This window comes from Ahaetulla prasina, chromosome 2 (genome assembly GCF_028640845.1).
Source record: "Ahaetulla prasina isolate Xishuangbanna chromosome 2, ASM2864084v1, whole genome shotgun sequence".
NCBI classification, from domain to species: Eukaryota; Metazoa; Chordata; class Lepidosauria; order Squamata; family Colubridae; genus Ahaetulla; species Ahaetulla prasina.
This window is the reverse complement of record NC_080540.1, coordinates 19,968,536-19,992,135: the sequence shown is the minus strand read 5'-3', so window position 1 is coordinate 19,992,135 and position 23,600 is coordinate 19,968,536. Positions and strand designations below refer to the sequence as shown.

General features: G+C 44.5%; 1 protein-coding gene across 1 annotated transcript; it reads left to right on the top strand.

The window, feature by feature from the left end:
• Positions 1–1,927: 1,927 nt before the first annotated feature.
• On the top strand, positions 1,928–23,513 carry LOC131190410 (L-amino-acid oxidase-like). The gene is made up of 7 exons (XM_058167731.1): positions 1,928–1,967; positions 4,402–4,628; positions 5,934–6,040; positions 8,620–8,821; positions 10,615–10,668; positions 11,347–11,483; positions 22,730–23,513. Exons 1-7 carry the CDS (start codon positions 1,955–1,957, stop codon positions 23,511–23,513), a joined length of 1,524 nt encoding a protein of 507 aa, XP_058023714.1. The 5' UTR covers positions 1,928–1,954.
• Positions 23,514–23,600: the final 87 nt, after the last annotated feature.

The following is a 23,600-nucleotide window of genomic DNA, read 5'->3' as shown; positions in this document are numbered from 1 at the left end:
GACTAGAATGAGCAGTAATACTTTGCAAGAGGCGTCAAACCTGAAGTCAAGATATTTGTTGTTTATTTGCACAAGGCGAACATTCTTTTTATTTGAAAACTAGTAGCTCCATCAGCCGGGCATGGCTGGGAGTGGCTGGGAGGGAAGGGGTAAGGTGGGGATGGGCGTTGGGAGGAGACCCCAGGTGGGTGGGGAGGTGAGTGACATCAAGTTGGCCACACCCATCCAGTCACATGATCACCCAGCCACACTTGCCCAGTTGATCATTAGGGCAGAGACCGGGTTGTTAAATTATTTGAATCCCACCACTGGCTGGATTCCCCCATTTAAAGAAACACTCCTTTTTTTCCTTTCTGCTTTGCAGGAGAGCTTTCTCTGCTACGTTTGGCAGAATACCCAGCCCCTCCCTTCCCGGTCAAATTTAGCAGAGAAAACTCTCCTGGGAAGCAGAAAGAAAAAAGGAGCATTTATTCAAATAGGGGAGGGAATCCACCCAGTTCCTCCCTTCCTTGTCAAACTTAGCTGATAAACCTTTCCTGAGAAGCAGAAAGAAAAAAGGAGCATTTATTCAAATAGGGGAGGGAATCCACCCAGTTCCTCCCTTCCTTGTCAAACTTAGCTGATAAACCTTTCCTGAGAAGCAGAAAGAAAAAAGGAGCATTTATTCAAATAGGGGAGGGAATCCACCCAGTTCCTCCCTTCCTTGTCAAACTTAGCTGATAAACCTTTCCTGGGAAGCAGAAAGAAAAAAGGAGCATTTATTCAAATAGGGGAGGGAATCCACCCAGTTCCTCCCTTCCTTGTCAAACTTAGCTGATAAACCTTTCCTGAGAAGGAGAAAGGAACTGGTCTGAGCTGGCTGAATACCATCTTTGGTCTCCAAGTGGTTTTTGTTCTGGCACGGTGCCAAATTGTCTCCATGTCCAGTTGCCTGGGGTTACTTGTTCTGCACCCACCTGGCAACACCCACCTGGTGCCCACTACCCAGCCACACCTGCCCAGTTGGTCATTAGGGCAGAGACCGGGTTGTTAAATTATTTGAATCCCACCACTGGCTGGATTCCCCCATTTAAAGAAACACTCCTTTTTTTCCTTTCTGCTTTGCAGGAGAGCTTTCTCTGCTACGTTTGGCAGAATACCCAGCCCCTCCCTTCCTGGTCAAATTTAGCAGAGAAAACTCTCCTGGGAAGCAGAAAGAAAAAAGGAGCATTTATTCAAATAGGGGAGGGAATCCACCCAGTTCCTCCCTTCCTTGTCAAACTTAGCTGATAAACCTTTCCTGAGAAGGAGGAAAAAAAAAAGGAGCATTTCTCCAAATTGGGGGCAGGGAGAATCCACCCTTTGTTTTTGTTCAAATTTTGCCAGCTTACCTGCTTCCTGTTTGCCAGCATGTTTCCAGCAGAGGTGGGTTTCGGATTATATTACTACCGGTTTGTCGCGCACATGCATGCTCGGTTCATGCGCGCATGCGCCTAGTTCATGCGCTCACCTGCCTTCCACACATGCACCCAGCCTTCCACGCATACGCTTTGCTCCACCTGCAATTTCCGCTGCCGATTCAGGCGAACTGGTCTGAGCTGGCTGAATACCATCTTTGGTCTCCAAGTGGTTTTTGTTCTGGCACGGTGCCAAATTGTCTCCATGTCCAGTTGCCTGGGGTTACTTGTTCTGCACCCACCTGGCAACACCCACCTGGTGCCCACTACCCAGCCACACCCAAGTAGTTGCATCCACCTGGCCACGCTCACCCAGCCACCCCGAGTCATCTGCGTTGAGCCGGCTGCGCTTAATCCTTCACATTGACCTGACCACGCCCACCTGGTGATGCTCAGATGGCCACACCCACCAAGTCACACCTACCTGGCTGCAGTGAGTTGGACCCATTCCCCTCAGCCGGATGCCTCTTGAGTATAAATAAGAGCGCAGATTTGCATCCTTTCCCAGCTCATCGAACATGGCCAAGTCCTGTAAGTATTTCATTTTCTACATAGACATTATTTTAGAAGCCTTATGTACTTTGTGTACATTTATGTAATGATGATATATGATGAATTTCTTTTGGAATCAAAAGGAAGAAGTTTGTTTGTAGTGTTTCTGTTAGCAGCTACTTAGGTAGGTTTCTGGACCATGCATTTACCTTCTGCAGTAGTAATAGAACATGGAATAATAGGGCTGAAAGGGATCTTAGAGGGCTTCTAGTCCAACCTTCGGCTCAAGTAGGAGACACCATGCCATTCTGGATAAGTGGCTGTCCAGTCTCTTCTTGAAAACCTGGAGAATATCTTAATATTAAATACCTTAAATTGTTTGGGTTAAAGAATTGCTGACAGAGCTACGAGCATATCTCAACGTGCTACAAAGCATCACCTTTTTTGGAATCCAAAGTAAAAGGTTACCACGAATCACTTCTATTTGTTAATTTCCTAATGAAAATATAATTTGCCCAAAACGTAGCTGAAAAACCTGTTAGGTTTGGAAAAAAATTGGCTGTATTTAATGCCCATGGCTTGACAAAAAGACTTGATTAACTGAGTTCTCCATAATTCATAAAATTCATTTCTATGTTCTTGTCGACATTTTTTCCCCACACACAGAACTGGGGATAGTGTGTAACTAAATCCTTCGCTTCTTCCCCAACATCCCCCTCCAAATACGATTTGATTTCTCTAATTCAGCAACTTGCATGAGGAAAAAAAAACAACTCTGAATCAAATGAAGCATTTTAAACTGTATGTTTAATTTTAGACTGCTAGTCTGCCTTTCCTCCAAGAGTTCAAGGGGGCTTCCATCAAAACCTCCCTTCTTTATTCCAAAGTGGGTAAAATGAGGACCCAGATTGTTTGGGGGCCATATGCTGATTCTGCAAACCGCTTAGAAAGGGCTGCAAAGCACTGTAAAGCGGTATATAAGTCTAAGTGCTATTGCTATTATACTGTATCTGTGCCATTCTGTGAGGTTGGCAGAGAATGATTGACCCAAAGTCACCTTGTATGGTTCTAGGGCAAAAGTCCTAATGTAACATAAGGGGGCGTGCATAAGCGCACCAGCGTGCCTACTGTCCCTGTCCTACTGTTCCCAATTATATGTAATCATTCTATGTGTTTATGGCTATGTTTTGCCTATTTATATCCTTTTTTTGGTGTCTATGTCTATGCTGTTACTTGTTTCCTTGTTCTTGTTGACAAATAAATAAATAAATAAATAAATAAATAAATTAATAAATTAATAAATTAATAAGTAAATAAATAAAATAGAATTTTTTTTATTGGCCAAGTGTGATTGGACACAAAAGGAATTTGTCTTGGTGCATATGCTCTCAGTGTACATAAAAGAAAAGATACACTCATCAAGAATCATAAGGTACAACACTTAAATGATAGTCATAGGGTACAAATAAGCAATCAGGAAACAATATCAATATAAATCATAAGGAAACAAGCAACAAAGTTACAATCATACAGTCGTAAGTGGAAGGAGATGGGTGATGGGAACGATGAAAATATTAATAGTAGTGCAGATTTAGTAAATAGTCTGACAGTGTTGAGGGAATTATTTGTTTAGCAGAGTGATGGCTATCGGGAAAAAACTGTTCTTGTGTCTAGTTGTTCTGGTGTGCAGTGCTCTGTAGCGTCATTTTGAGGGTAGAAGTTGAAACAGTTTATGTCCAGGATGTGAGGGGTCTGTAAATATTGTATACAGTATAAAGTCTTCTCCAGAGAGTTATGTCCTTGCATCATTTGTCCAAAGCAGGATAACTGGATTCTGTGCTGATTTGTTTGATGATCCATTAGTTCTTTTCCTGGCTGTCCATGGTACTCTTGTCTAACACCAAAGTTCAAAGGCACCAATAATCTCTTCCTATCCTGCTTCTTTAAAGTCCAGTTTTAACTTCCATAGAATGCCAAAGGGAATATCATGGCTTGCATGATTCTGATCTTTGTAAGTGGATTTTTTTACATCCCTCCTAATCAAGCCTCCTTTCATTGTCATGAAGTAAGATGATAGAATGATTATACAGATATGAAAAAATGAATGTTCCCACATACAATTTTTTTGCATACATTCATAGATTGGTTAAAATTGTCACAAGTTAGATCATTGTTCATTCAGCTATTAGTAATTATGAGTGTAAAAAGGATTTTGGTGTTCTTTCTTAGCCATTTTGTTAACTGGTTCTTTAAGCTACTTGAAATGAGGTTGCTGTTGCTGTATGTCCACTCAATTAACAAGGTGTCCTTACTGGTGAGCTAAGACCAAATGGTTACTTACGTGGATGAAGATTTCTCCAGAAAAGATCCATGGCTTCAGAATTAAATGCCTGACTCAGGAAAGCTGACCAAAACATTTTTTCATTTGCTGTCTCCCTTCCACCTTTCAATCAAAGCTTGGCTTTTTTTCTAGCAAGTTTGTCACACGTACTACTTCTCATGGCCATCTGGGTCTCTGAAAACCAGGCCAATGAACAGGAAGATTGGATGAAATGTTTTGAGGACCCTAACTATGAGGAGCTGTTAAATATTGCCAGAAATGGGCTGGAAAAGATACCAAAGCCAAAAAGAATTGTGATTGTTGGGGCAGGAATAAGTGGACTCACTGCTGCCAAATTACTGAAAGATGCTGGACATCAGGTAATGGTGTTGATGGGAAAAGACCAGTCTTCAATCTCAACCCTCAACAATATGGAGAGGTACCTGTGGTGAGTGGTGGGAGATGTATTAAAAATGTTGTGCTCCAGTGTAATATCTCAACATGACCTCCAAGAGAAGAAAGTAGGTCAGTATAATTCAAACTTTACAACAGTGGTTCTTAAGCTGTTTGGCCCAATTATCCCTTTTCCCAGTCTCCACTAAAGCCATTATCCTCACAAAAACAAAATAAAACAAAACCAGGCTGTGTTATTTTACAAGCAGCAGATTGCAGTGGTGGTCCCAAATTGGATCTTTGACTCACAAGCAAGGAATCACAAATTCCTCCATTACCCTCCTGGGTGTTGTGGGGAGCTTTACTTCGCTACTTGTGGCCGACTTTAGGAGGCAGTGCTCATCTCTGTTTCTTAAGCCAAAGAGCCACTGCTGTTCAGAGATATTGCTGTGGTATTGTGGCCAGCATGATATCACACCGCAGCACAGAGCATATGGCGAAACACGATACACTGTTACCTTCCCACATGCTTGGAATGTGGTACCTATCCATCTACTTGCATTTACATGCTTTCAAACTGCTAAGTTGGCAGGAGCTGAGGCAAGTGATGGGAGCTCACTTTGTCTCACTGTACTCAGCTCTTGAACTGCTGAGCTATAGACCTTTAATGGTCTAAAACATAGTATGTTAACCATTGAGTTACCATGTCCTTTATTATCCTCCAGGTTATGCCTAAATTATCCCACCCCCCCCGTTTAAATACTACTGCTTTATACAGAAGGAGGTGGCTAAGCAAAGAACTAAATCCAAACTACCAATGTCTCACAGGCCTTGACAAACACATGGTCTTCAGTAAATTATACTGACCCTTCCTAATGCAGGATCTCTATCAAAAAATCAAACTTTTGATAACTAGCATCAAATTTTGTATTTGCGGTATTTGAAAATTGACATAGATAACAGTGTCTTAATAAATATTTAATAAACCACATTCTATGTTATTTGGTATTTGATAGGATTCAAAATCTCAACAAATTAAGAGATTTATTTGTGGATGGCATTTTTTGTCTCCATGTTTCTTAGTGAATTGGAAACATTCTGTTAGATTAAATTAACTGTTAAAAGTGCTGCTTGTATGCTTCCCACAGACATTTGAATATGAATTCTTTTATCAATTAGAAACATTGCTTGTCCAGAAAAATCTGGAGTTTGTTACATTTGGGGAATAGCAATTCGTCAGAGGAAGAGGCAGGTGGAAACAAGAAAAGCTGTCGTAATATATTTGTTCCTAGGTTCATGTCTTAGAGGCTAGTGACCGTGTTGGTGGGCGGATAAAGACTCATCGCGAGAAAGATTGGTATGTGGAATTGGGAGCGATGCGCCTACCTAAGGCCCACAGGTAATAAAGAGGCTGTGAAACCAATAACACACGCACACCTTTCTAGTATTCTGGCTTCAGAAATGGCTTCCAGGGTTTTTCTCATCACTTTTTCCTCTCTTCCTAAAACTGTCTTCCTTTTTTCCCTGTCTTTTTGGCTCTTTTCAGCAATTTTACCCAGATCCTCTTCTCATGTTTTTTGATATTCAATTGCCCAACTTGCCCACAAGTAGCACACGGAGCCATATCTGTGGGCACGCAAGCGTTGACCTAGCTCAGCTCCAGCATGCACTTCCTGGAAGTCAGGAAATGGGTAGTTTCTGGCCTACAGAGGGCCTCCGGGGAGGGGGAGGGGCGGGAAGGCCTTTTCCACCTTCCCAAGGCCCCAAGAAAGCCTCTGGAGCCTGGGGAGTGTGAAAAACGGGCCTTCTGGGAGTTGGGAAACAGGCCATTTCCGGCTTCCGGACAGCCTCCGGGGGGTGGTGGGGAAGGCTGTTTCCATCCTCCCCAGGCTCCAAGAAAGGTGAAAAACGGGCCTACCGGGCCCACTGGTAACCTTTTTGCTGTCACGTGCTAAAAGCAAGGGGAGTACGGGGTGTGTGTGTGTCACACACGCATGCGTGAGTGGGGGAGGCATTGAATAATGGGTGTGGGCACAAGGGCACGCCACCACCCAAAAAGGCAAAAGGTTAGCCATCACTGGTCTATTCTATTCTATTCTATTCTATTCTATTCTATTCTATTCTATTCTATTCTATTCTATTCTTGTGCAACACAATATAAATCACCAAATGCAACTAGTAATTGTAATAAGCTCAATCTATATTATTAAAAGTCTACTCTATACACAAAAATGAGCACAACACCTGACTCCTGGCATTCTGTCCTCAACACCATTTTTCTGCTTAGAAGTACTGTTAAGTGTGGGAGTTGAAAGAAGAGGCAGGACTTCAGCAAATAACTTCAGCTCTTTATTTGCGGCTTGGAAAAACTTCTGCTAGGCTAGCTGGCAGCCTAGCCACTGACATTGCTTAAATTTTCCCGCTACTCGAATGGACCAATGAGCGGCAGGTATGCTAATATCTGGCTAAACCCGGACCTGAGTGAAGCCTATGCTCCCAGCTTCACTCTCTATTTACATATTCAACAAGTACTGTAAGATTTCAACTAAACATTGAATTGTAACTCATTTGACGTTATCTCATGCAAGAGAGATTTTAGTCTCCCCACAAGCTCAAATCTAGCTAGGGGGGAGACTCCCCACATAGATCTCAAACTAGTGATTGGCAAAACTGAACTTCAGACAGCACATTAAACTTCTGCGTCTTCAATCAACATTTAATCCAATTGCTAGTAAAGTATTATATATAGTACAGTTAACCCTCATTTAGCGACTACCTCGTTTAATGACCATTCACAATTATGACATTGATGAAAAAGTAACTTTATGACCAATCCTTGATTTTACAACCTTTGCAGGTCTGTAAAGCAAAGGAAAGCTGAAGTAAGATCGCAAGCACACTGGTCCAGGGGTGGGTTCTACTTACCTTTACTACCAGTTTGCAATGGGAGTGCACATGCCCTTGCTTTGTTCGCACGCACGCACGCGCTACTGCGCATGCGCAGATTGTCAATTATGACATCTGGGCGGGTGGGTGGAGCTTCCTGCCGCTTTTACTACCAGTTCTAAAGAACTGGACCAAACCAGGAACAACCCACCACTGTACTGGTGCTGTCGTGTCCCACTCCTCCGCTGACGGCCGGGTCAGGGAAATCCGAATCAGGCGTGCCTCTGCAGCTCTGCCAAAGTCCTAGCAAAGTTCTCAAGGCAGGCAGGAGACCAGAAAGTGACTTCAGCAAGATATGTTAGACTTTGTCTGACTCAGAGAATGCCAGAAAGCAGATCCTTTATATAGGACATGGGGTGTGGTTCCATGACTCAGCACTTATCCAGGCCTGCCCCTCCCTTTTTTCTGTTGCCGCCGCCTATCAATTCTTCTGAAGCGAGGGTCACTCCAGTCTGCAGCTGTTGATAATTGACCTCCCTCAGGCTCACATGCTGTGGGGGAAGGGGAGGGGTCTAGTTGCTCCGTTTGCCTGGGCATGGAGCCAGAGCTGGGGGCTGGAGGTACTTCTTCCTCCTCAGCCTGTCTGGGCATGGAGCCAGGGCTCGGGCCGGGAGGCATACTAGGACATTCCTCAGCGTTCGGAAGCAGATAAGAAGGCCCCAGCTGCGGTGAAAGCGGACGAGACACAACAGGTGCTTTCACTTAGTGACTCCTTCATTTCAAGCAACTGCCTTACTTCATTTAGTGACTCCTACGCTTCAAGTGACTGCCTTGCTTAACAATACATGTTTCTCTCTTTTTAAATACCTTTTTGATATTTTCCTAGAGGTAATTCCCTCATTATCTCCGCTCAGATTGAAAACTGAAAAGTTTGTGTGTTATCTTTTGAAGAACATCTGCCAGGAGCATCTAAGAGAGATTGAAAGCCAGATGCAGAGAAATATATTCCCATCTTTTTTTTTCTACTCTTTTTTTAACGGTCTAGCAATTAACCTGCAGTGACTCACTTTTTTTGCATTTTTTTCCAACCAGAATTTGTCATGAATATATTAAGAAGTTCAATCTGCCTTTAAACCCCTTTGCTCTGTCGAATAAAAATGCCTGGTACTTGTTCAGAAATAGAAGAGAAAGGGTGTCAGCTACAAATGAAAAGCCAAATGTGTTTGGATATCCGATGCGTCGCACTGAGTTGGGAAAATCTGCTGAAGAGCTCTACAAGAGTGCGTTGGACAGAGTAGGTATGACTTTATAGCATGGGTGTCAAACTCAAGGCCTGTTCTGTCCCCCCTTGGCTCCGTCCGAGCGATGGCTTAATTAGCCGGCACTATCAGCCCTGGCAGCAAATTAGCGAGCGTCTGCCAAATGTCTCTGTTATCTCTCTCGATGCCATGAGTCATCCAGGAACAAACAGTACTTCAGCTCTTAGTTAATCAGTTGATTTGCCTGCTACGAAGAGGCACAGCAGCTCTTGCTGCCTATATATCCTGTGGGGTGTGGCTCCATGACTCAGCACTTCCTAGGCCTGCCCCACCCCTGCTTCTGTTGTTCCCGCCTCTCCTGCGTACGAAACCTAGGATCCAGCCAGGCCTGATTGCCATCAGCCGGGTCTGGAGGCATGGCCTGTGGGGGGAAAAGAGTCAGGGGACAGAGGCCTCGTTATCTCTTCCACCTGGCCTGCCACTGGCTCCTGGAGCTGAGCCAGGGAAGCCGGTGCTCCCGAGGTAAGTCCTGATGGCCTTTTCCCCTCACTTTCCAAGTCACTTTCTGGCAGGAGGCCTGGCTCGGGAGGTGCAGACACAACAAGGCCCATGGGCCTGATCCTGCCTGCTGGGTATTTAAATCTGGCCCACAGGGCTGGCCTGGAAATAGCAAAGGATCAGCCTGCGGTGCCTCTGCTAGCAAAGCCCATGGCCGGCAACGTACTGAAGGAGGTTTTCATCCTGTCTCCACCTTCCACTCCCAGCTGGTCGGTACAGGAGAACTACAATTTTGATCCAGGCCTCATAAAAAGTCAGTTTGACACCCCTGCTTTATAACATTGCCAAGATGCTACTTTGCTCAGTTCAGATACCGAGTCCTCTCACTCCAAATGGTGAGATAATAATCATATCCTGCTAATGATTGTCTATACACAGATAAAGCCGCAAGTATGCATTAAATTTGTAAGTTTTAATTGCTCAGTTGCATTATTTGCTATAATACAGGTAATCCTTGAATTAGGATCACAATGAGCCCAACATTTCTGTTGCTATGTGAGACAGTTGTTAGGTGAACTTTGCCCCAATTTAGAATCTTTCTTGCCACAGTTGTTAAGTGAATCATTGCAGTTGTTCAGTTAGTAACATGGTTGTTAAGTGAATCTGGCTTCCCCCATTTACTTCGCTTGTCCGAAGGTCATAAAAGGGGATTGCATGACCCCGGGACACTGCAACCATCATGAATATGAACCAGTAGCCAAACATCCAAATGTTGATCACATGACCATGAGGATGCTGCAATGGTCATAACGTGTGAAAAATGGTCATAAGTCACTTTTTTAGTGCCTTTTCAATAGAGAAGTCACTAAATGAACTGTTGTAAGTTCAGAACCATCTGTATTGTATGCCTAGAAATAGTCTAGAGCTGTGATGGTGAACCTATGGCATGCGTGCCAGAGGGGGCACACAGCGCTCTCTATGTGGGCACACGAGCTGTTGCCCCAGCGCAGGTCTGCCGTGTATGCGCAAGCTCCTCCCACCGGCCGTCTAGTTTTCAGGTCTCTGCTATGCATGCCTGGGGGATGGAGCACATACCACGTGCACATGTGCGGGGGGTGGGGTGCATGCATGGGGACTGTGCTCACATTACATTTTGGGGGTTCAGGTGCGCACACGCGCATTCGCATACATACTCTGGGCACTCAGTCTGGAAAAGGTTAGCCATCACTGGTCTAGAGTACTGAGAGTAGAGAGGATACAAAACACAGCTTGGAGAATTTTACATATTTCTTTGTTCTAATCTGCTTCCTTTGTTTATGACTCTTGTCAGACAACAAAAAACTGCACAAGGCTGAAAATGAAATATGACTCATATTCCACCAAGGTAAGAGAATTACATTCTAATTTAAAACAAATTTGTAGGAGAAAATTTGTAGCTGCCACAAAGAAGAAGGGGTCAAACTATTCTCCAAAGCACCTGAAGGCAAAAGAAGAAGCAATGGGTGGAAACTAATCAAGGAGAGAAGCAACCTAGAACTAAGGAGAAATTTCCTGACAGTTAGAACAATCAATCAGTGGAACAATTTGCCTCCAGAAATTGTGGTTGCTCCAACACTGGAAGTTTTTAAGATGTTGGATAACCCTTTGTCTGAAATGGTGTAGGGTTTCCTGCTTAAGCAGGGGGTTGGACTAGAAGACCTCCAAGATCGCTTCCAACTCTGTTAGTATTACTTCGAGTTGTTGTGTTCCCACAAACTTGCCAAGTCCAACTCCTCCTGAATTAGTGTTAAATTTTAGTTGACTACATTCTTGTGCACAGGCTTGAATAAATCTTCTATGCTGCATCCTTATGAATGCTCCTGATTCTTTGCACCTGACATTAATCTGGTCAACTGAAGTTCAACACTAAATTGGTTGTGGCAACACAATGACTCTAAACTTATGACATGCTTAACTCCACCCCCCCCAGCTCTGCCTTCTCTTCTCCTACAAAATTAACTGTAATTCAAAAAGGAAGTACCTGTATTTCCCCCCCTCATCAATTCTGATTTTTCTTTAACAGGAATATTTAATTAAGGAAGGAAATCTGAGCAGTGGGGCAGTAGAGATGATTGGAGATTTTTTGAATGAAGGTGCCGGATACTATATGTCATTTTTCACTTCTGTCCTGGGTTACATAGCCTTCTCAGATGAGAATGGGTAGGATTTTTGTATTACCTTGATTGTTATGAAACAGTGTTCACACACAGTAAAACCTATTGATGAAGTTTCAACCAAGACATTGCAATTTTGAAAGTACATGGACAAACTTCAGAATGTCTGAAAGAACAATTATAATAACAAGGGGCTTGAAAGGAACCTTATGAGGAATGGCTGGGAGCAGGGGTAAAATCCAGCCGGTTCTGTCCGGCTCGGGCAAACCAGTAGCGGTGGCTGCAGGAGGCTCCTGTCAGGCTACCTCCGACTATAATCAGGAAAGAATACACCTTGACTTCATTTGGAACAAAGACAAGTACTTTTACTTTTTACAGTCATGATAGCAGCCAAGCTAAGTTGGAACTGAGACAAAATATGGCTAACATATCATATCCCCCCATTTGTCCCTCCTCCTCCAGGAGGTCAGGCTGGTTTGGTCCAATGCCAGCTTCTTCTCAGCCCCTCGTGGTAATCTTCTTCCACAGGTCTCTAGATGTCAGTCATCTTAGGAATGCAGTGTCTGTTAGAAAAACGCGCGCTGATAACACTCAGTCGTTAATCATCCCTCCCCCCTGTTATGTCAGCCGACACTCTTAATAGGCTCCTTTCCCTTACCCTGTACGGTGGTATGATACATCTCATTTCCTAAAGAGTTTTATAATACAGAAATAAACATTTTACATTCTATCTACTGGTATAATCATTCCAAAGCATATGAAGATTGGAGTGGAGGCTGACATTCGGCCCTCCTGCAACAAGGACGTCAGTCCTAGAAAGAAAAAAGAGAAGTTAGGGTTTGTCAGGATATTTTTTATAGAATTGTGCTATCTTTTCCGATGCACGAACATCTTCTTTGTTCACCCATTCAGCTTCGGATAACGGGAAGTGTTTCCAGGAAATAAGATATTGAATTTTATTTCTATGTTTTCTTGAATCTAAAATTTCTTTTATTTCAAAGTGTTGTTCTCCCTCTATGAGAATTGGTATAGGAGGGGGTGTACGGTTAGGACGGAAAGCAGACGTGTGTTCAGGTTTCAGCAAACTCACATGGAAAACGGGGTGGATTCTCCTAAGTGTTTTTGGTAAATCTAGTTGTACCGTCACGGGTTGATGATTTTACTATGGGGAAAGGTCCCACATATTTGGGTCCAAGTTTCTTAGATTTTGAGTGGTTTGAAGATATTTGGTGGATAGATAAACCTTATCGCCCACTTGATATTGTTCTCAGGGACCTTTTTTATCTGCTTGTTTTTATGCGCACGGTGAGCGTCGTCGATCGCTTGAGTCATTTTCCATGTGCTTTGTATTTGATCTATCCATTCTGACAAAGAGGAAACAGTAGTTTCTTCCTTTGGGAGTTCGAGATAGGAACAAAATCTTGACCTGAAGCTATTTTAAAGGAGTAAATCCGTGCTACTATGAATTGAGTTGTTGTAGGCAACTTCAGCAAACGGTAAGAGATCTGCCCAATTGTCTTGCTGGTAGTTAACATAACATCGCAGATATTGTTCTAGTACAGAGTTGACGTTCACAGCTTCCATTAGTTTGGGGATGATGGGAGGAGCTCAATCCTTGGCGGAGCCAATGAGTCGTAAAAATTCTCTCCAAAATTGAGAAGTGAATTGAACTCCTCGATCTGAAATGATACGATCAGGAACTCCGTGGAGTCTATAAATGTGTTGTACAAACAACTTTGCTAGAGTCTTTGAGGAGGGTATTTTTGAACATGGAATAAAATGAACTTGTTTGGAGAAAAGGTCAGTTACCACCCATATAACAGTATTGCCTGAACTTTCAGATAATTCCACTATGAAATCCATGGATATTTCTTTCCATGGGGTTCCTGGTCTGGCTACCGTTTGAAGTAGTCCAGGAGGTTTTCCCGGAGGCCTTTTGGATGATGCGCAAATAGGACAACTTGCTACATATGCTTGAACGTCTTTTTTAAGACTTGGCCACCAAAATTGTCTCTTAAGAAGATGCAAAGTTTTTACAAATCCAAAATGTCCTGCCATTTTAGCATCATGGCATCGTTGTAGGATGGTTTCTCTGAGTGATAGAGGAACATATAGTTTTGTTCCAATCCAAGCTAGTCCATCACGGAGTGTGCATTCATGGGAATGCGCTAAGTACCAGTCATCGGTGTTTAAAGCTTCTTTAAACGACTTGGTCAGTTCATCTGGGAGTGAGGGGTCAGCCTTGGAGTGGCTTCTAGTTATTGCTGGGGCTGCCAACTGTTGCACGGGAAGTATTGGTCGAACCACCTCGGAACGAGTGCAATTGTATTGGGGCAAACGTGAGAGAGCATCCGCTAAGAAGTTTTTCCCCCCAGGAATGTAATGTAAAGTGAAATTAAAGCGGTTAAAATATTGAGACCAGCGAGCTTGTTTAGGTGAAAGTTTTCTAGGAGTCTTTAGAGCTTCTAGATTTTTGTGATCAGTCCAAACTTCAAAAGGATGATTTGAACCTTCTAAGAATTGTCTCCATGTCCGTAGAGCCCAATGCACTGCAAATGCTTCCTTTTCCCAAATAGCCCATCGTCTTTCAGTTTCAGTCAATTTTCGAAGTGAAAGCACAGGGTTGTAGTTTACCATCAGTATTGTTTTGGAGCAAAACGGCTCCGACTGCTACATCACTTGCATCAGCTTGTATTACAAAGGAACAGCCATATCAGGGTGCTTTAAAATAGGTTCGGCGGCAAAGAGTCGTTTCAATTTTTCAAACGCTGCCTGACATTCCATTGTCCATTCGAGGGGTAATGATGGTTTGGGTTTCATGTCTCCTTTAGTTTTCAAGAGGTTAGTGATTGGTAAAGCAATTTGAGCAAAGGAGGGGATGAATTGACGATAGAAATTTGCGAATCCCAAAAAACTTTGGAGTTGCTTGCGTGTGCGTGGGGGGGCCCATTCCAAGACAGCTTTTACTTTCTCTGGATCCATTTCTAACCCATCAGCTGAAATGCGATATCCTAAATAGTCTATTTTGGTTTGATGGAAATCACATTTGGATAGCTTGCAATATAGTTCTGCAGATAATAACTTTTTGAGAACAGTTCTTACTAATTTAATATGTTCTTCCATTGTTTCAGTATAGATAAGTATGTCGTCAAGGTAGACAAGAACTCCTTTGAACAGATGCTGATGGAGTATTTCATTAATTAGTTGCATAAAAACTGCGGGCGCCCCCTGCAGTCCAAAGGGCAGTACTCGAAACTGGAAACATCCTAGTGGACAGTTGAAAGCGGTTTTCCATTCATCCCCCTCTTTTATACGAACTCTGTAGTAGGCTTCTCGCAGGTCCAGTTTGGTGAAGAATTTTCCCTTCGCTAAATGTGCTAACATATCTTTCATGAGTGGCATGGGGTATATGTTTTCGGCGCACACGGCGTTTAGGTTCCTATAGTCAACTATAAGACGAAACGAGCCATCTTTCTTTTCCCGGAACATCACTGGCGCAGCCACGCGAGGTCTAGCCGGTTGGATAAACCCTCGCTCAAGATTTTTGTCTATGAATTTCGTAGCTCACCCAATTCTTTTGGGTCATGGGATAAGCTTTTGGTTTTGGAAGCTTTACCCCCGGAAGGATGTCTATGGCACAGTCAATAGGCCTATGGGGAGGAAGTACGTCTGATGCTTTCTCACTAAAGACTTCTCGCAAGTCCCAGTATTCCTTGGGTATTCTCTCCTCCCCGTCTATCCGTTCGATTATTGCCCCCAACGTATCCTGGTGCATGGCCACAGTAGATCCCTTCTTGGGTTCCCCCTTTTCCCCTTTTAATGTTTTGGAACGGAAACGTAGGACTCCCGTTCTCCAGTTAATATGGGGGTTCCATTTCCGCAACCATGACAGGCCTAGCAACAGGGGTTGGTCCATTCCTGGGGCTACTATGAAGTTCAGAATTTCGCGGTGGTCTCCTATTATCATTTCTATGGGTTCTGTTACGAAATGGGCGGGCCCTCCCCCTGCCACAGAGCCATCCAACTGGGCAAACGCTATGGGCCTACTTAGGGTTCTCAATCTTAGTTCCATTTTTTCTACTAGTTCGGGACTGACCATACATCTAGTGCATCCAGAATCGAGTAGTGCTAGCAGTTCCCCCTTATTACCCGAAGAGGGTACATGTAGATTGACTGGAATGTCCAAGGGGCCCTGTGCCCAACTCACCAGAAGGTCTTCATCGGACTCTGACGTGGTTTTGCTGTCGTCAGTATCGGTCGACGCTTCGCCATCCTCTTTGATGGGAGTGCCCTTCTTGGCAACGCCCTCCCCCACTTTTGCCGGTTTACGCGCCTTAGCCACTGGTTTCACTGGTTCCTTTTCACCACCAGAGGTCGCGCTTGGTATCAACTTAACCCTACAGTCGGCTGCTCGGTGGCCTTCTTTTCCACATCTGTAGCACGCAGACGAACGTGGTCTTCCTCCCTCCAATCTAGGGGCGTCCCTATAGGTACCTCCTGGAGAACGGCCAAGGGATGGCCCTCCAGTGCGCTGTCTTCTGCCACGGTCCTTCACTAGCTCGATTTCCATCTCTGCTGCCAGGGTGTACCAGCCATACAGCGTAGTTGGAGAGGCTCGTGCTCGACACAGTTCGTAGAGATCTCCATTCAGACCATCTTTGAAAATGTCCACAAGGGTCACCTCCGACCACCCTCTCATCAAGGGAACTAAATCACTGAACTCCTGGTTATAATCAGCCACCGGTCTCCTCCCTTGCCTGATGGTTTTCATACGACCTTTGGCCTTTTGCTCTGCCAGGGGGTCCTCAAACCTCCTCCTCAGTGCAGTCATAAAATGCTCGTAGTTTTGCAGTAAGGGGGAGTGGTTGGTATATAACGACACATACCACGCAGCTGCTCTTCCGGTCAAATTGTGGGTCACAGCTCTCACTTGTGCTGCCTGTGACCAATAATCTTCCCCCCAGTCTATCATGTGGTCATTCACTTTCGCCAGGAACAGTCCCAATTCCTTCGCATTTCCATCAAATTTTTCTGATATGGGGGGAATTTTGGGCTTTTTCCTTCCCCTGCGCTGCCTTGCTTGGTCAGCAGGTGGCGCCCAGCCCCCAGCCAATTCAGCTTCCTCTGGGGAGAGAGTTCCCGGCTCTTCAGAAATCTCACCGCCCTGGGAATCACCTCTAACTGGCCTCTTTGTAATTTCTTCTTCCTCTTCTCCTCCCCCCTTGGAGGACTGAACAGGGGATTCATACCTTTGGCGAGCAGCTTGCCTTACTTTCACTTCACAAAATAGGCGTAGTGCTTCTTCCAATTGGAGGCTGTCTCTGACTTTCTGCTCCTCAGACCACTCGGAAAAAGTGCGCAGTTTCTCCTTTCTCCTTGTAGTTACTCCAGAGGGAGGTTCCTTGAAGTCGGGTTGCCTCCTCTCTTCTTCCAACTGCTCAGGGTTAAAACTGACAGAAGAAATACCTCCGGACGCCTCCCCCAGCTCAGCCGGCAGCAGGCCTTCCATCACATTTGGGTTTTCTTCCCCCCCGGTATTGCGATTGCAATCCTGGTTGGTAGACATGATGTGAGTTCCAACTTAATGTCAGGCTACCTCCGACTATAATTAGGAAAGAATACACCTTGACTTCATTTGGAACAAAGACAAGTACTTTTACTTTTTACAGTCATGATAGCAGCCAAGCTAAGTTGGAACTGAGACAAAATATGGCTAACATATCATATCCCCCCATTTGTCCCTCCTCCTCCAGGAGGTCAGGCTGGTTTGGTCCAATGCCAGCTTCTCCTCAGCACCTCGTGGTAATCTTCTTCCACAGGTCTCTAGATGTCAGTCATCTTAGGAATGCAGTGTCTGTTAGAAAAGCGCTGATAACACTCAGTCGTTAATCATCCCTCCCCTGTTATGTCAGCCGACACTCTTAATAGGCTCCTTTCCCTTACCCTGTACGGTGGTATGATACATCTCATTTTCTTAATAGTTTTATAATACAGAAATAAACATTTCACATTCTATCTACTGATATAATCATTCAAAAGTATACGAAGATTGGAGTGGAGGCTGACATTCGGCCCTCCTGCAACAAGGACGTCAGTCCTAGAAAGAAAAAAGAGAAGTTAGGGTTTGTCAGGATATTTTTTATAGAATTGTGCTATCTTTTCCGATGCACGAACATCTTCTTTGTTCACCCATTCAGCTTGGGATAACGGGAAGTGTTTCCAAGCAATAAGATATTGAATTTTATTTCTATGTTTTCTTGAATCTAAAATTTCTTTTATTTCAAAGTGTTGTTCGCCCTCTATGAGAATTGGTATAGGAGGGGGTGTACGGTTAGGACGGAAAGTAGATGTGTGTTCAGGTTTCAGCAAGCTCACATGGAAAACGGGGTGAATTCTCCTAAGTGTTTTTGGTAAATCTAGTTGTACCGTCACGGGGTTGATGATTTTTACTATGGGGAAAGGTCCCACATATTTGGGTCCAAGTTTCTTAGATTTCTGAGTGGTTTGAAGATATTTGGTGGATAGATAAACCTTATCGCCCACTTGATATTTGTTCTCAGGGGACCTTTTTTTATCTGCTTGTTTTTTATGCGCACGATGAGCGTCGTCGATCGCTTTGCGAGTCATTTTCCATGTGCTTTGTATTTGATCTATCCATTCTGACAAAGAGGAAACAGTAGTTTCTTCCTTTGGGAGTTCCGAGATAGGAACAAAATCTTGACCTGAAGCTATTTTAAAAGGAGTAAATCCCGTGCTACTATGAATTGAGTTGTTGTAGGCAACTTCAGCAAACGGTAAGAGATCTGCCCAATTGTCTTGCTGGTAGTTAACATAACATCGCAGATATTGTTCTAGTACAGAGTTCGAACGTTCACAGCTTCCATTAGTTTGGGGATGATGGGAGGAGCTTAATCCTTGGGAGCCAATGAGTCGTAAAATTCTTTCCAAAATTGAGAAGTGAATTGAACTCCTCGATCTGAAATGATGCGATCAGGAACTCCGTGGAGTCTATAAATGTGTTGTACAAACAACCTTGCTAGAGTCTTTGAGGAGGGTATTTTTGAACATGGAATAAAATGGACTTGTTTGGAGAAAAGGTCAGTTACAACCCATATAACAGTATTGCCTGAACTTTCAGGTAATTCCACTATGAAATCCATGGATATTTCTTTCCATGGGGTTCCTGGCCTGGCTACCATTTGAAGTAGTCCAGGAGGTTTTCCCGGAGGCCTTTTGGATGATGCGCAAATAGGACAACTTGCTACATATGCTTGAATGTCTTTTTTAAGACTTGGCCACCAAAATTGTCTCTTAAGAAGATGCAAAGTTTTCACAAATCCAAAATGTCCTGCCATTTTAGCATCATGGCATCATTGTAGGATGGTTTCTCTGAGTGATAGAGGAACATATAGTTTTGTTCCAATCCAAGCTAGTCCATCACGGAGTGTGCATTCATGGGAATGCGCTAAGTACCAGTCATCGGTGTTTAAAGATTCTTTAAACGACTTGGTCAGTTCATCTGGGAGTGAGGGGTTAGCTTTGGAGTGACTTCTAGTTATTGCTGGGGCTGCCAACTGTTGCACGGGAAGTATTGGTCGAACCACCTCGGAACGAGTGCAATTGTATTGGGGCAAACGTGAGAGAGCATCCGCTAAGAAGTTTTTCCCCCCAGGAATGTAATGTAAAGTGAAATTAAAGCGGTTAAAATATTGAGCCCAGCGGGCTTGTTTAGGTGAAAGTTTTCTAGGAGTCTTTAGAGCTTCTAGATTTTTGTGATCAGCTCTTACTAGTTTAATATGTTCTTCCATTGTTTCTGTATAGATAAGTATGTCATCAAGGTAGACAAGAACTCCTTTGAACAAATGCTGATGGAGTATTTCATTTATTAGTTGCATAAAAACTGCAGGCGCCCCCTGCAGTCCAAAGGGCAGTACTCGAAACTGGAAACATCCTAGTGGACAGTTGAAAGCGGTTTTCCATTCATCCCCCTCTTTTATACGAACTCTGTAGTAGGCTTCTCGCAGGTCCAGTTTGGTGAAGAATTTTCCCTTCGCTAAATGTGCTAACATATCTTTCATGAGTGGCATGGGGTATATGTTTTCGGGCGCACACGGCGTTTAGGTTCCTATAGTCAACTATAAGACGAAAGGAGCCATCTTTCTTTTCCCGGAACATCACTGGCGCAGCCACGAGGTCTAGCGGTTGGATAAACCCCGCTCTAGGTTTTGTCTATGAATTTGCGTAGCTCCCCAATTCCTTTTGGGTCATGGGATAAGCTTTTGGTTTTGGAAGCTTTACCCCCGGAAGGATGTCTATGGCACAGTCAATAGGCCTATGGGGAGGAAGTACGTCTGATGCTTTTTCACTAAAGACTTCTCGCAAGTCCCAGTATTCCTTGGGTATCCTCTCCTCCCCGTCTATCCGTTCGATCATTGCCCCCAACGTATCCTGGAACATGGCCACGGTAGATCCCTCTTTGGGTTCCCCCTTTTTCCCTTTTAATGTTTTGGAGCGAAAACGTAAGACTCCCGTTCTCCAGTTAATATGGGGGTTCCATTTTCGCAACCATGACAGGCCTAGCAACAGGGGTTGGTCCATTCCTGGGGCTACTATGAAGTTCAGAATCTCGTGGTGGTCTCCTATTATCATTTCTATGGGTTCTGTTACGAAATGGGCGGGTCCTCCTCCTGCCACAGAGCCATCCAACTGGGCAAATGCTATGGGCCTACTTAGGGTTCTCAATCTTAGTTCCATTTTTTCTACTAGTTCGGGACTGACCATGCATCTAGTACATCCAGAATCAAGTAGTGCTAGCAGTTCCCCCTTATTACCCGAAGAGGGTACATGTAGATTGACTGGAATGTCCAAGGGGCCCCGTGCCCAACTCACCAGAAGGTCTTCATCGGACTCTGATGTGGTTTTGCTGTCATCAGTATCGGTCGACGCTTTGCCATCCTCCTTGATGGGCGTGCCCTTCTTGCAACGCCTCCCCACTTTGCCGGTTTCGCCCCTTAGCCGCTGGTTTCACTGGTTCCTTTTCACCACCAGAGGTCGCGCTTGGTATCAACTTAACCCTACAGTCGGCTGCTCGGTGGCCTTCTTTTCCACATCTGTAGCACGCAGACGAACGTGGTCTTCCTCCCTCCAATCTAGGGGCGTCCCCATAGGTGCCTCCTGGAGGACCGCCAAGGGATGGCCTCCAGTGCGCTGTCTCCTGCCACAGTCCTTCACTAGTTCGATTTCCATCTCTGCTGCCAGGGTGTACCAGCCATACAGCGTAGTTGGAGAGGCTCGTGCTCGACACAGTTCGTAGAGATCTCCATTCAGACCATCTTTGAAAATGTCCACAAGGGTCACCTCCGACCACCCTCTCATCAAGGGAACCAAATCACTGAACTCCTGGTTATAATCAGCCACGGGTCTCCTCCCTTGCCTGATGGTTTCATCCGACCTTTGGCCTTTTGCTCTGCCAGGGGGTCCTCAAACCTCCTCCTCAGTGCAGTCATAAAATGCTCATAGTTTTGCAGTAAGGGGGAGTGGTTGGTATATAACGACACATACCACGCAGCTGCTCTTCCGGTCAAATTGTGGGTCACAGCTCTCACTTGTGCTGCCTGTGACCAGTAATCTTCCCCCCAGTCTATCATGTGGTCATTCACTTTCGCCAGGAACAGTCCCAACTCCTTCGCATTTCCATCAAATTTCTCTGATATGGGGAATTTTGGCTTTTCCTTCCCTCGCAGCCTTGCTTGGTCAGCAGGTGGCGCCCAGCCCCATCCAATTCAGCTTCCTCTGGGGAGAGTTCCAGCTCTGGCTCTTCAGAAATCTCACCGCCCTGGGAATCACCTCTAACTGGCCCTTTGTAATTTCTTCTTCCTCTTCTCCTCCCCTTGGAGGACTGAACAGGATTCATACCTTTGGCGAGCAGCTTGCCTTACTTTCACTTCACGGAAAAGGCGTAGTGCTTCTTCCAATTGGAGGCTGTCTCTTATCTCTCTCTTCCTGCCAATCCGAAAGTCTCAGTTTCTCCTTTCTCCTTTAGTTACTCCAGAGGAGGTTCCTTGAAGTCGGGTTGCCTCCTCTCTCTTCCAGCTTTAATTTAGCTCTGCAAACTTCCAGCTCGGGGTTAAAAGTGTCAGCAAAAATTCCTCCGGACGCCTCCCCCAGCTCAGCCGGCGGCAGTCCTTCCATCACATTTGGGTTTTCTTCCCCCCCGGTATTGCGATTGCAATCCTGGTTGGTAGACATGATGGGAGTTCCAACTTAATGTCAGGCTACCTCCGACTATAAATAGGAAAGAATTCACCTTGACTTCATTTGGAATGAAAACAAGTACTTTTACTTTTACAGTCTTGATAGCAGCCAAGCAAAGTTGGAACTGAGACAAAATATGGCTAACATATCATATCCCCCCATTTGTCCCTCCTCCTCCAGGAGGTCAGGCTGGTTTGGTCCAATGCCAGCTTCTTCTCAGCCCCTCGTGGTAATCTTCTTCCACAGGTCTCTAGATGTCTGTCATCTTAGGAATGCAGTGTCTGTTAGAAAACGCGCGCTGATAACACTCAGTCGTTAATCATCCCTCCCCCCTGTTATGTCAGCCGACACTCTTAATAGACTCCTTTCCCTTACCCTGTACGGTGGTATGATACATCTCATTTGCTAAAGAGTTTTATAATACAGAAATAAACATTTTACATTCTATCTACTGGTATAATCATTCCAAAGCGTATGAAGACTGGAGTGGAGGCTGACAGCTCCACCCACTCATGCGGACGTCATGATGTTGCTTTTTTTTGCGACACTTTAAGCCTCTGTGCATGCGCAGAAGGCTTTGCGCATGCGCAGATGACGGCGTGCGTGAGCACATTGGTGAACTGATAGGGAAGGTAAGTGAATTTCACCCCTGGTTGGGAGGTGTTGCGCATGTCTGGCCTTGAGAAGACAGACATAATAGTTTTCTTCAAATATCTGAACAGCTGTTAGGTAGAAGATGGAACAGAATTGTTGAGAATTATTTCAAAAATCAATGGCTTTCAGACAGCTTCCTAAATATTGGATAGTCCTCAACTTATGACCACAACTGAACCTAACATTTTAATTGCTAGGTAAGGCAGCTGTTAAGTGAATTTTGCCCCATTTTACAACCTTTCTTGCCACAATTATAAAGCGATTCACTCCAGTTGTTAAGTTTGTAACATAGCTGTTAAGTGAATCTGGCTTTCCCATTGACTTTGCTTGATTATTCTTTCGCTTCTTTCTTTATTCCTATTCCTTCTCCCTCAACCTCTTCAGTTTTGAGGAAATCACAGGTGGATTTGACCAGCTGCCCAACAGCTTCTATCAGGAAATGTCCAGGATAATCCATTTAAACAGCAGAGTGGAAAAGATCGTTCGCTCCAGCAAGAATGTGAAGGTATTTTTCCACAAGGAGGATGAAGATGACTCATCATTTCTGATTGCTGACTATGTCCTTGTCACGGCAACGGCAAAAGCCACACGACTCATCAAATTCCAGCCTCCTCTTTCCCATTTAAAGGCCTATGCTCTACGCTCATTGCATTATACAAGCGCTACTAAAATTGCCTTAGTTTGCACAGACAAATTTTGGGAGAGGGAAGGAATCCGAGGTGGGACGTCCTTCACTGATCTCCCAACACGAGTGGTCTCCTATCCCAATCATGACTTCCCTGGTGGCCTTGGGGTGCTCCTGGTCTCACACACCCTGCATGACGATGCTGACTTCTTTGCCCCTCTTAGTGATGATGAATGTCTTGATGTGGTTATGGATGATCTTTCAAAAATCCACAACATCTCCAAGAATTATCTTGAAAGTGTGTGCAACAGGCACGTGATTCAGAAATGGGCCCTGGACAAGTTCTCTATGGGGGCCTTTGCTTTTCCTACCCCATATCAGTATAGCTTTTTTCTCAGGGCTTTGTTTCAGAATGAAGGTAGGGTGTACTTTGCAGGAGAACATACAACATACCCATTTGCTTGGATTGACAGTGCAATGAAATCGGCCATAAAAGCGGCTAGTAGCATTCATCTTAATGCTCATAAATCTATATTGACTTGATGGAAGGTTGACTCAACCTTCCATCCTTTATAAGGTAGGTAAAATGAGGACCCAGATTGTTGGGGGGGCAATAAGTTGACTTTGTAA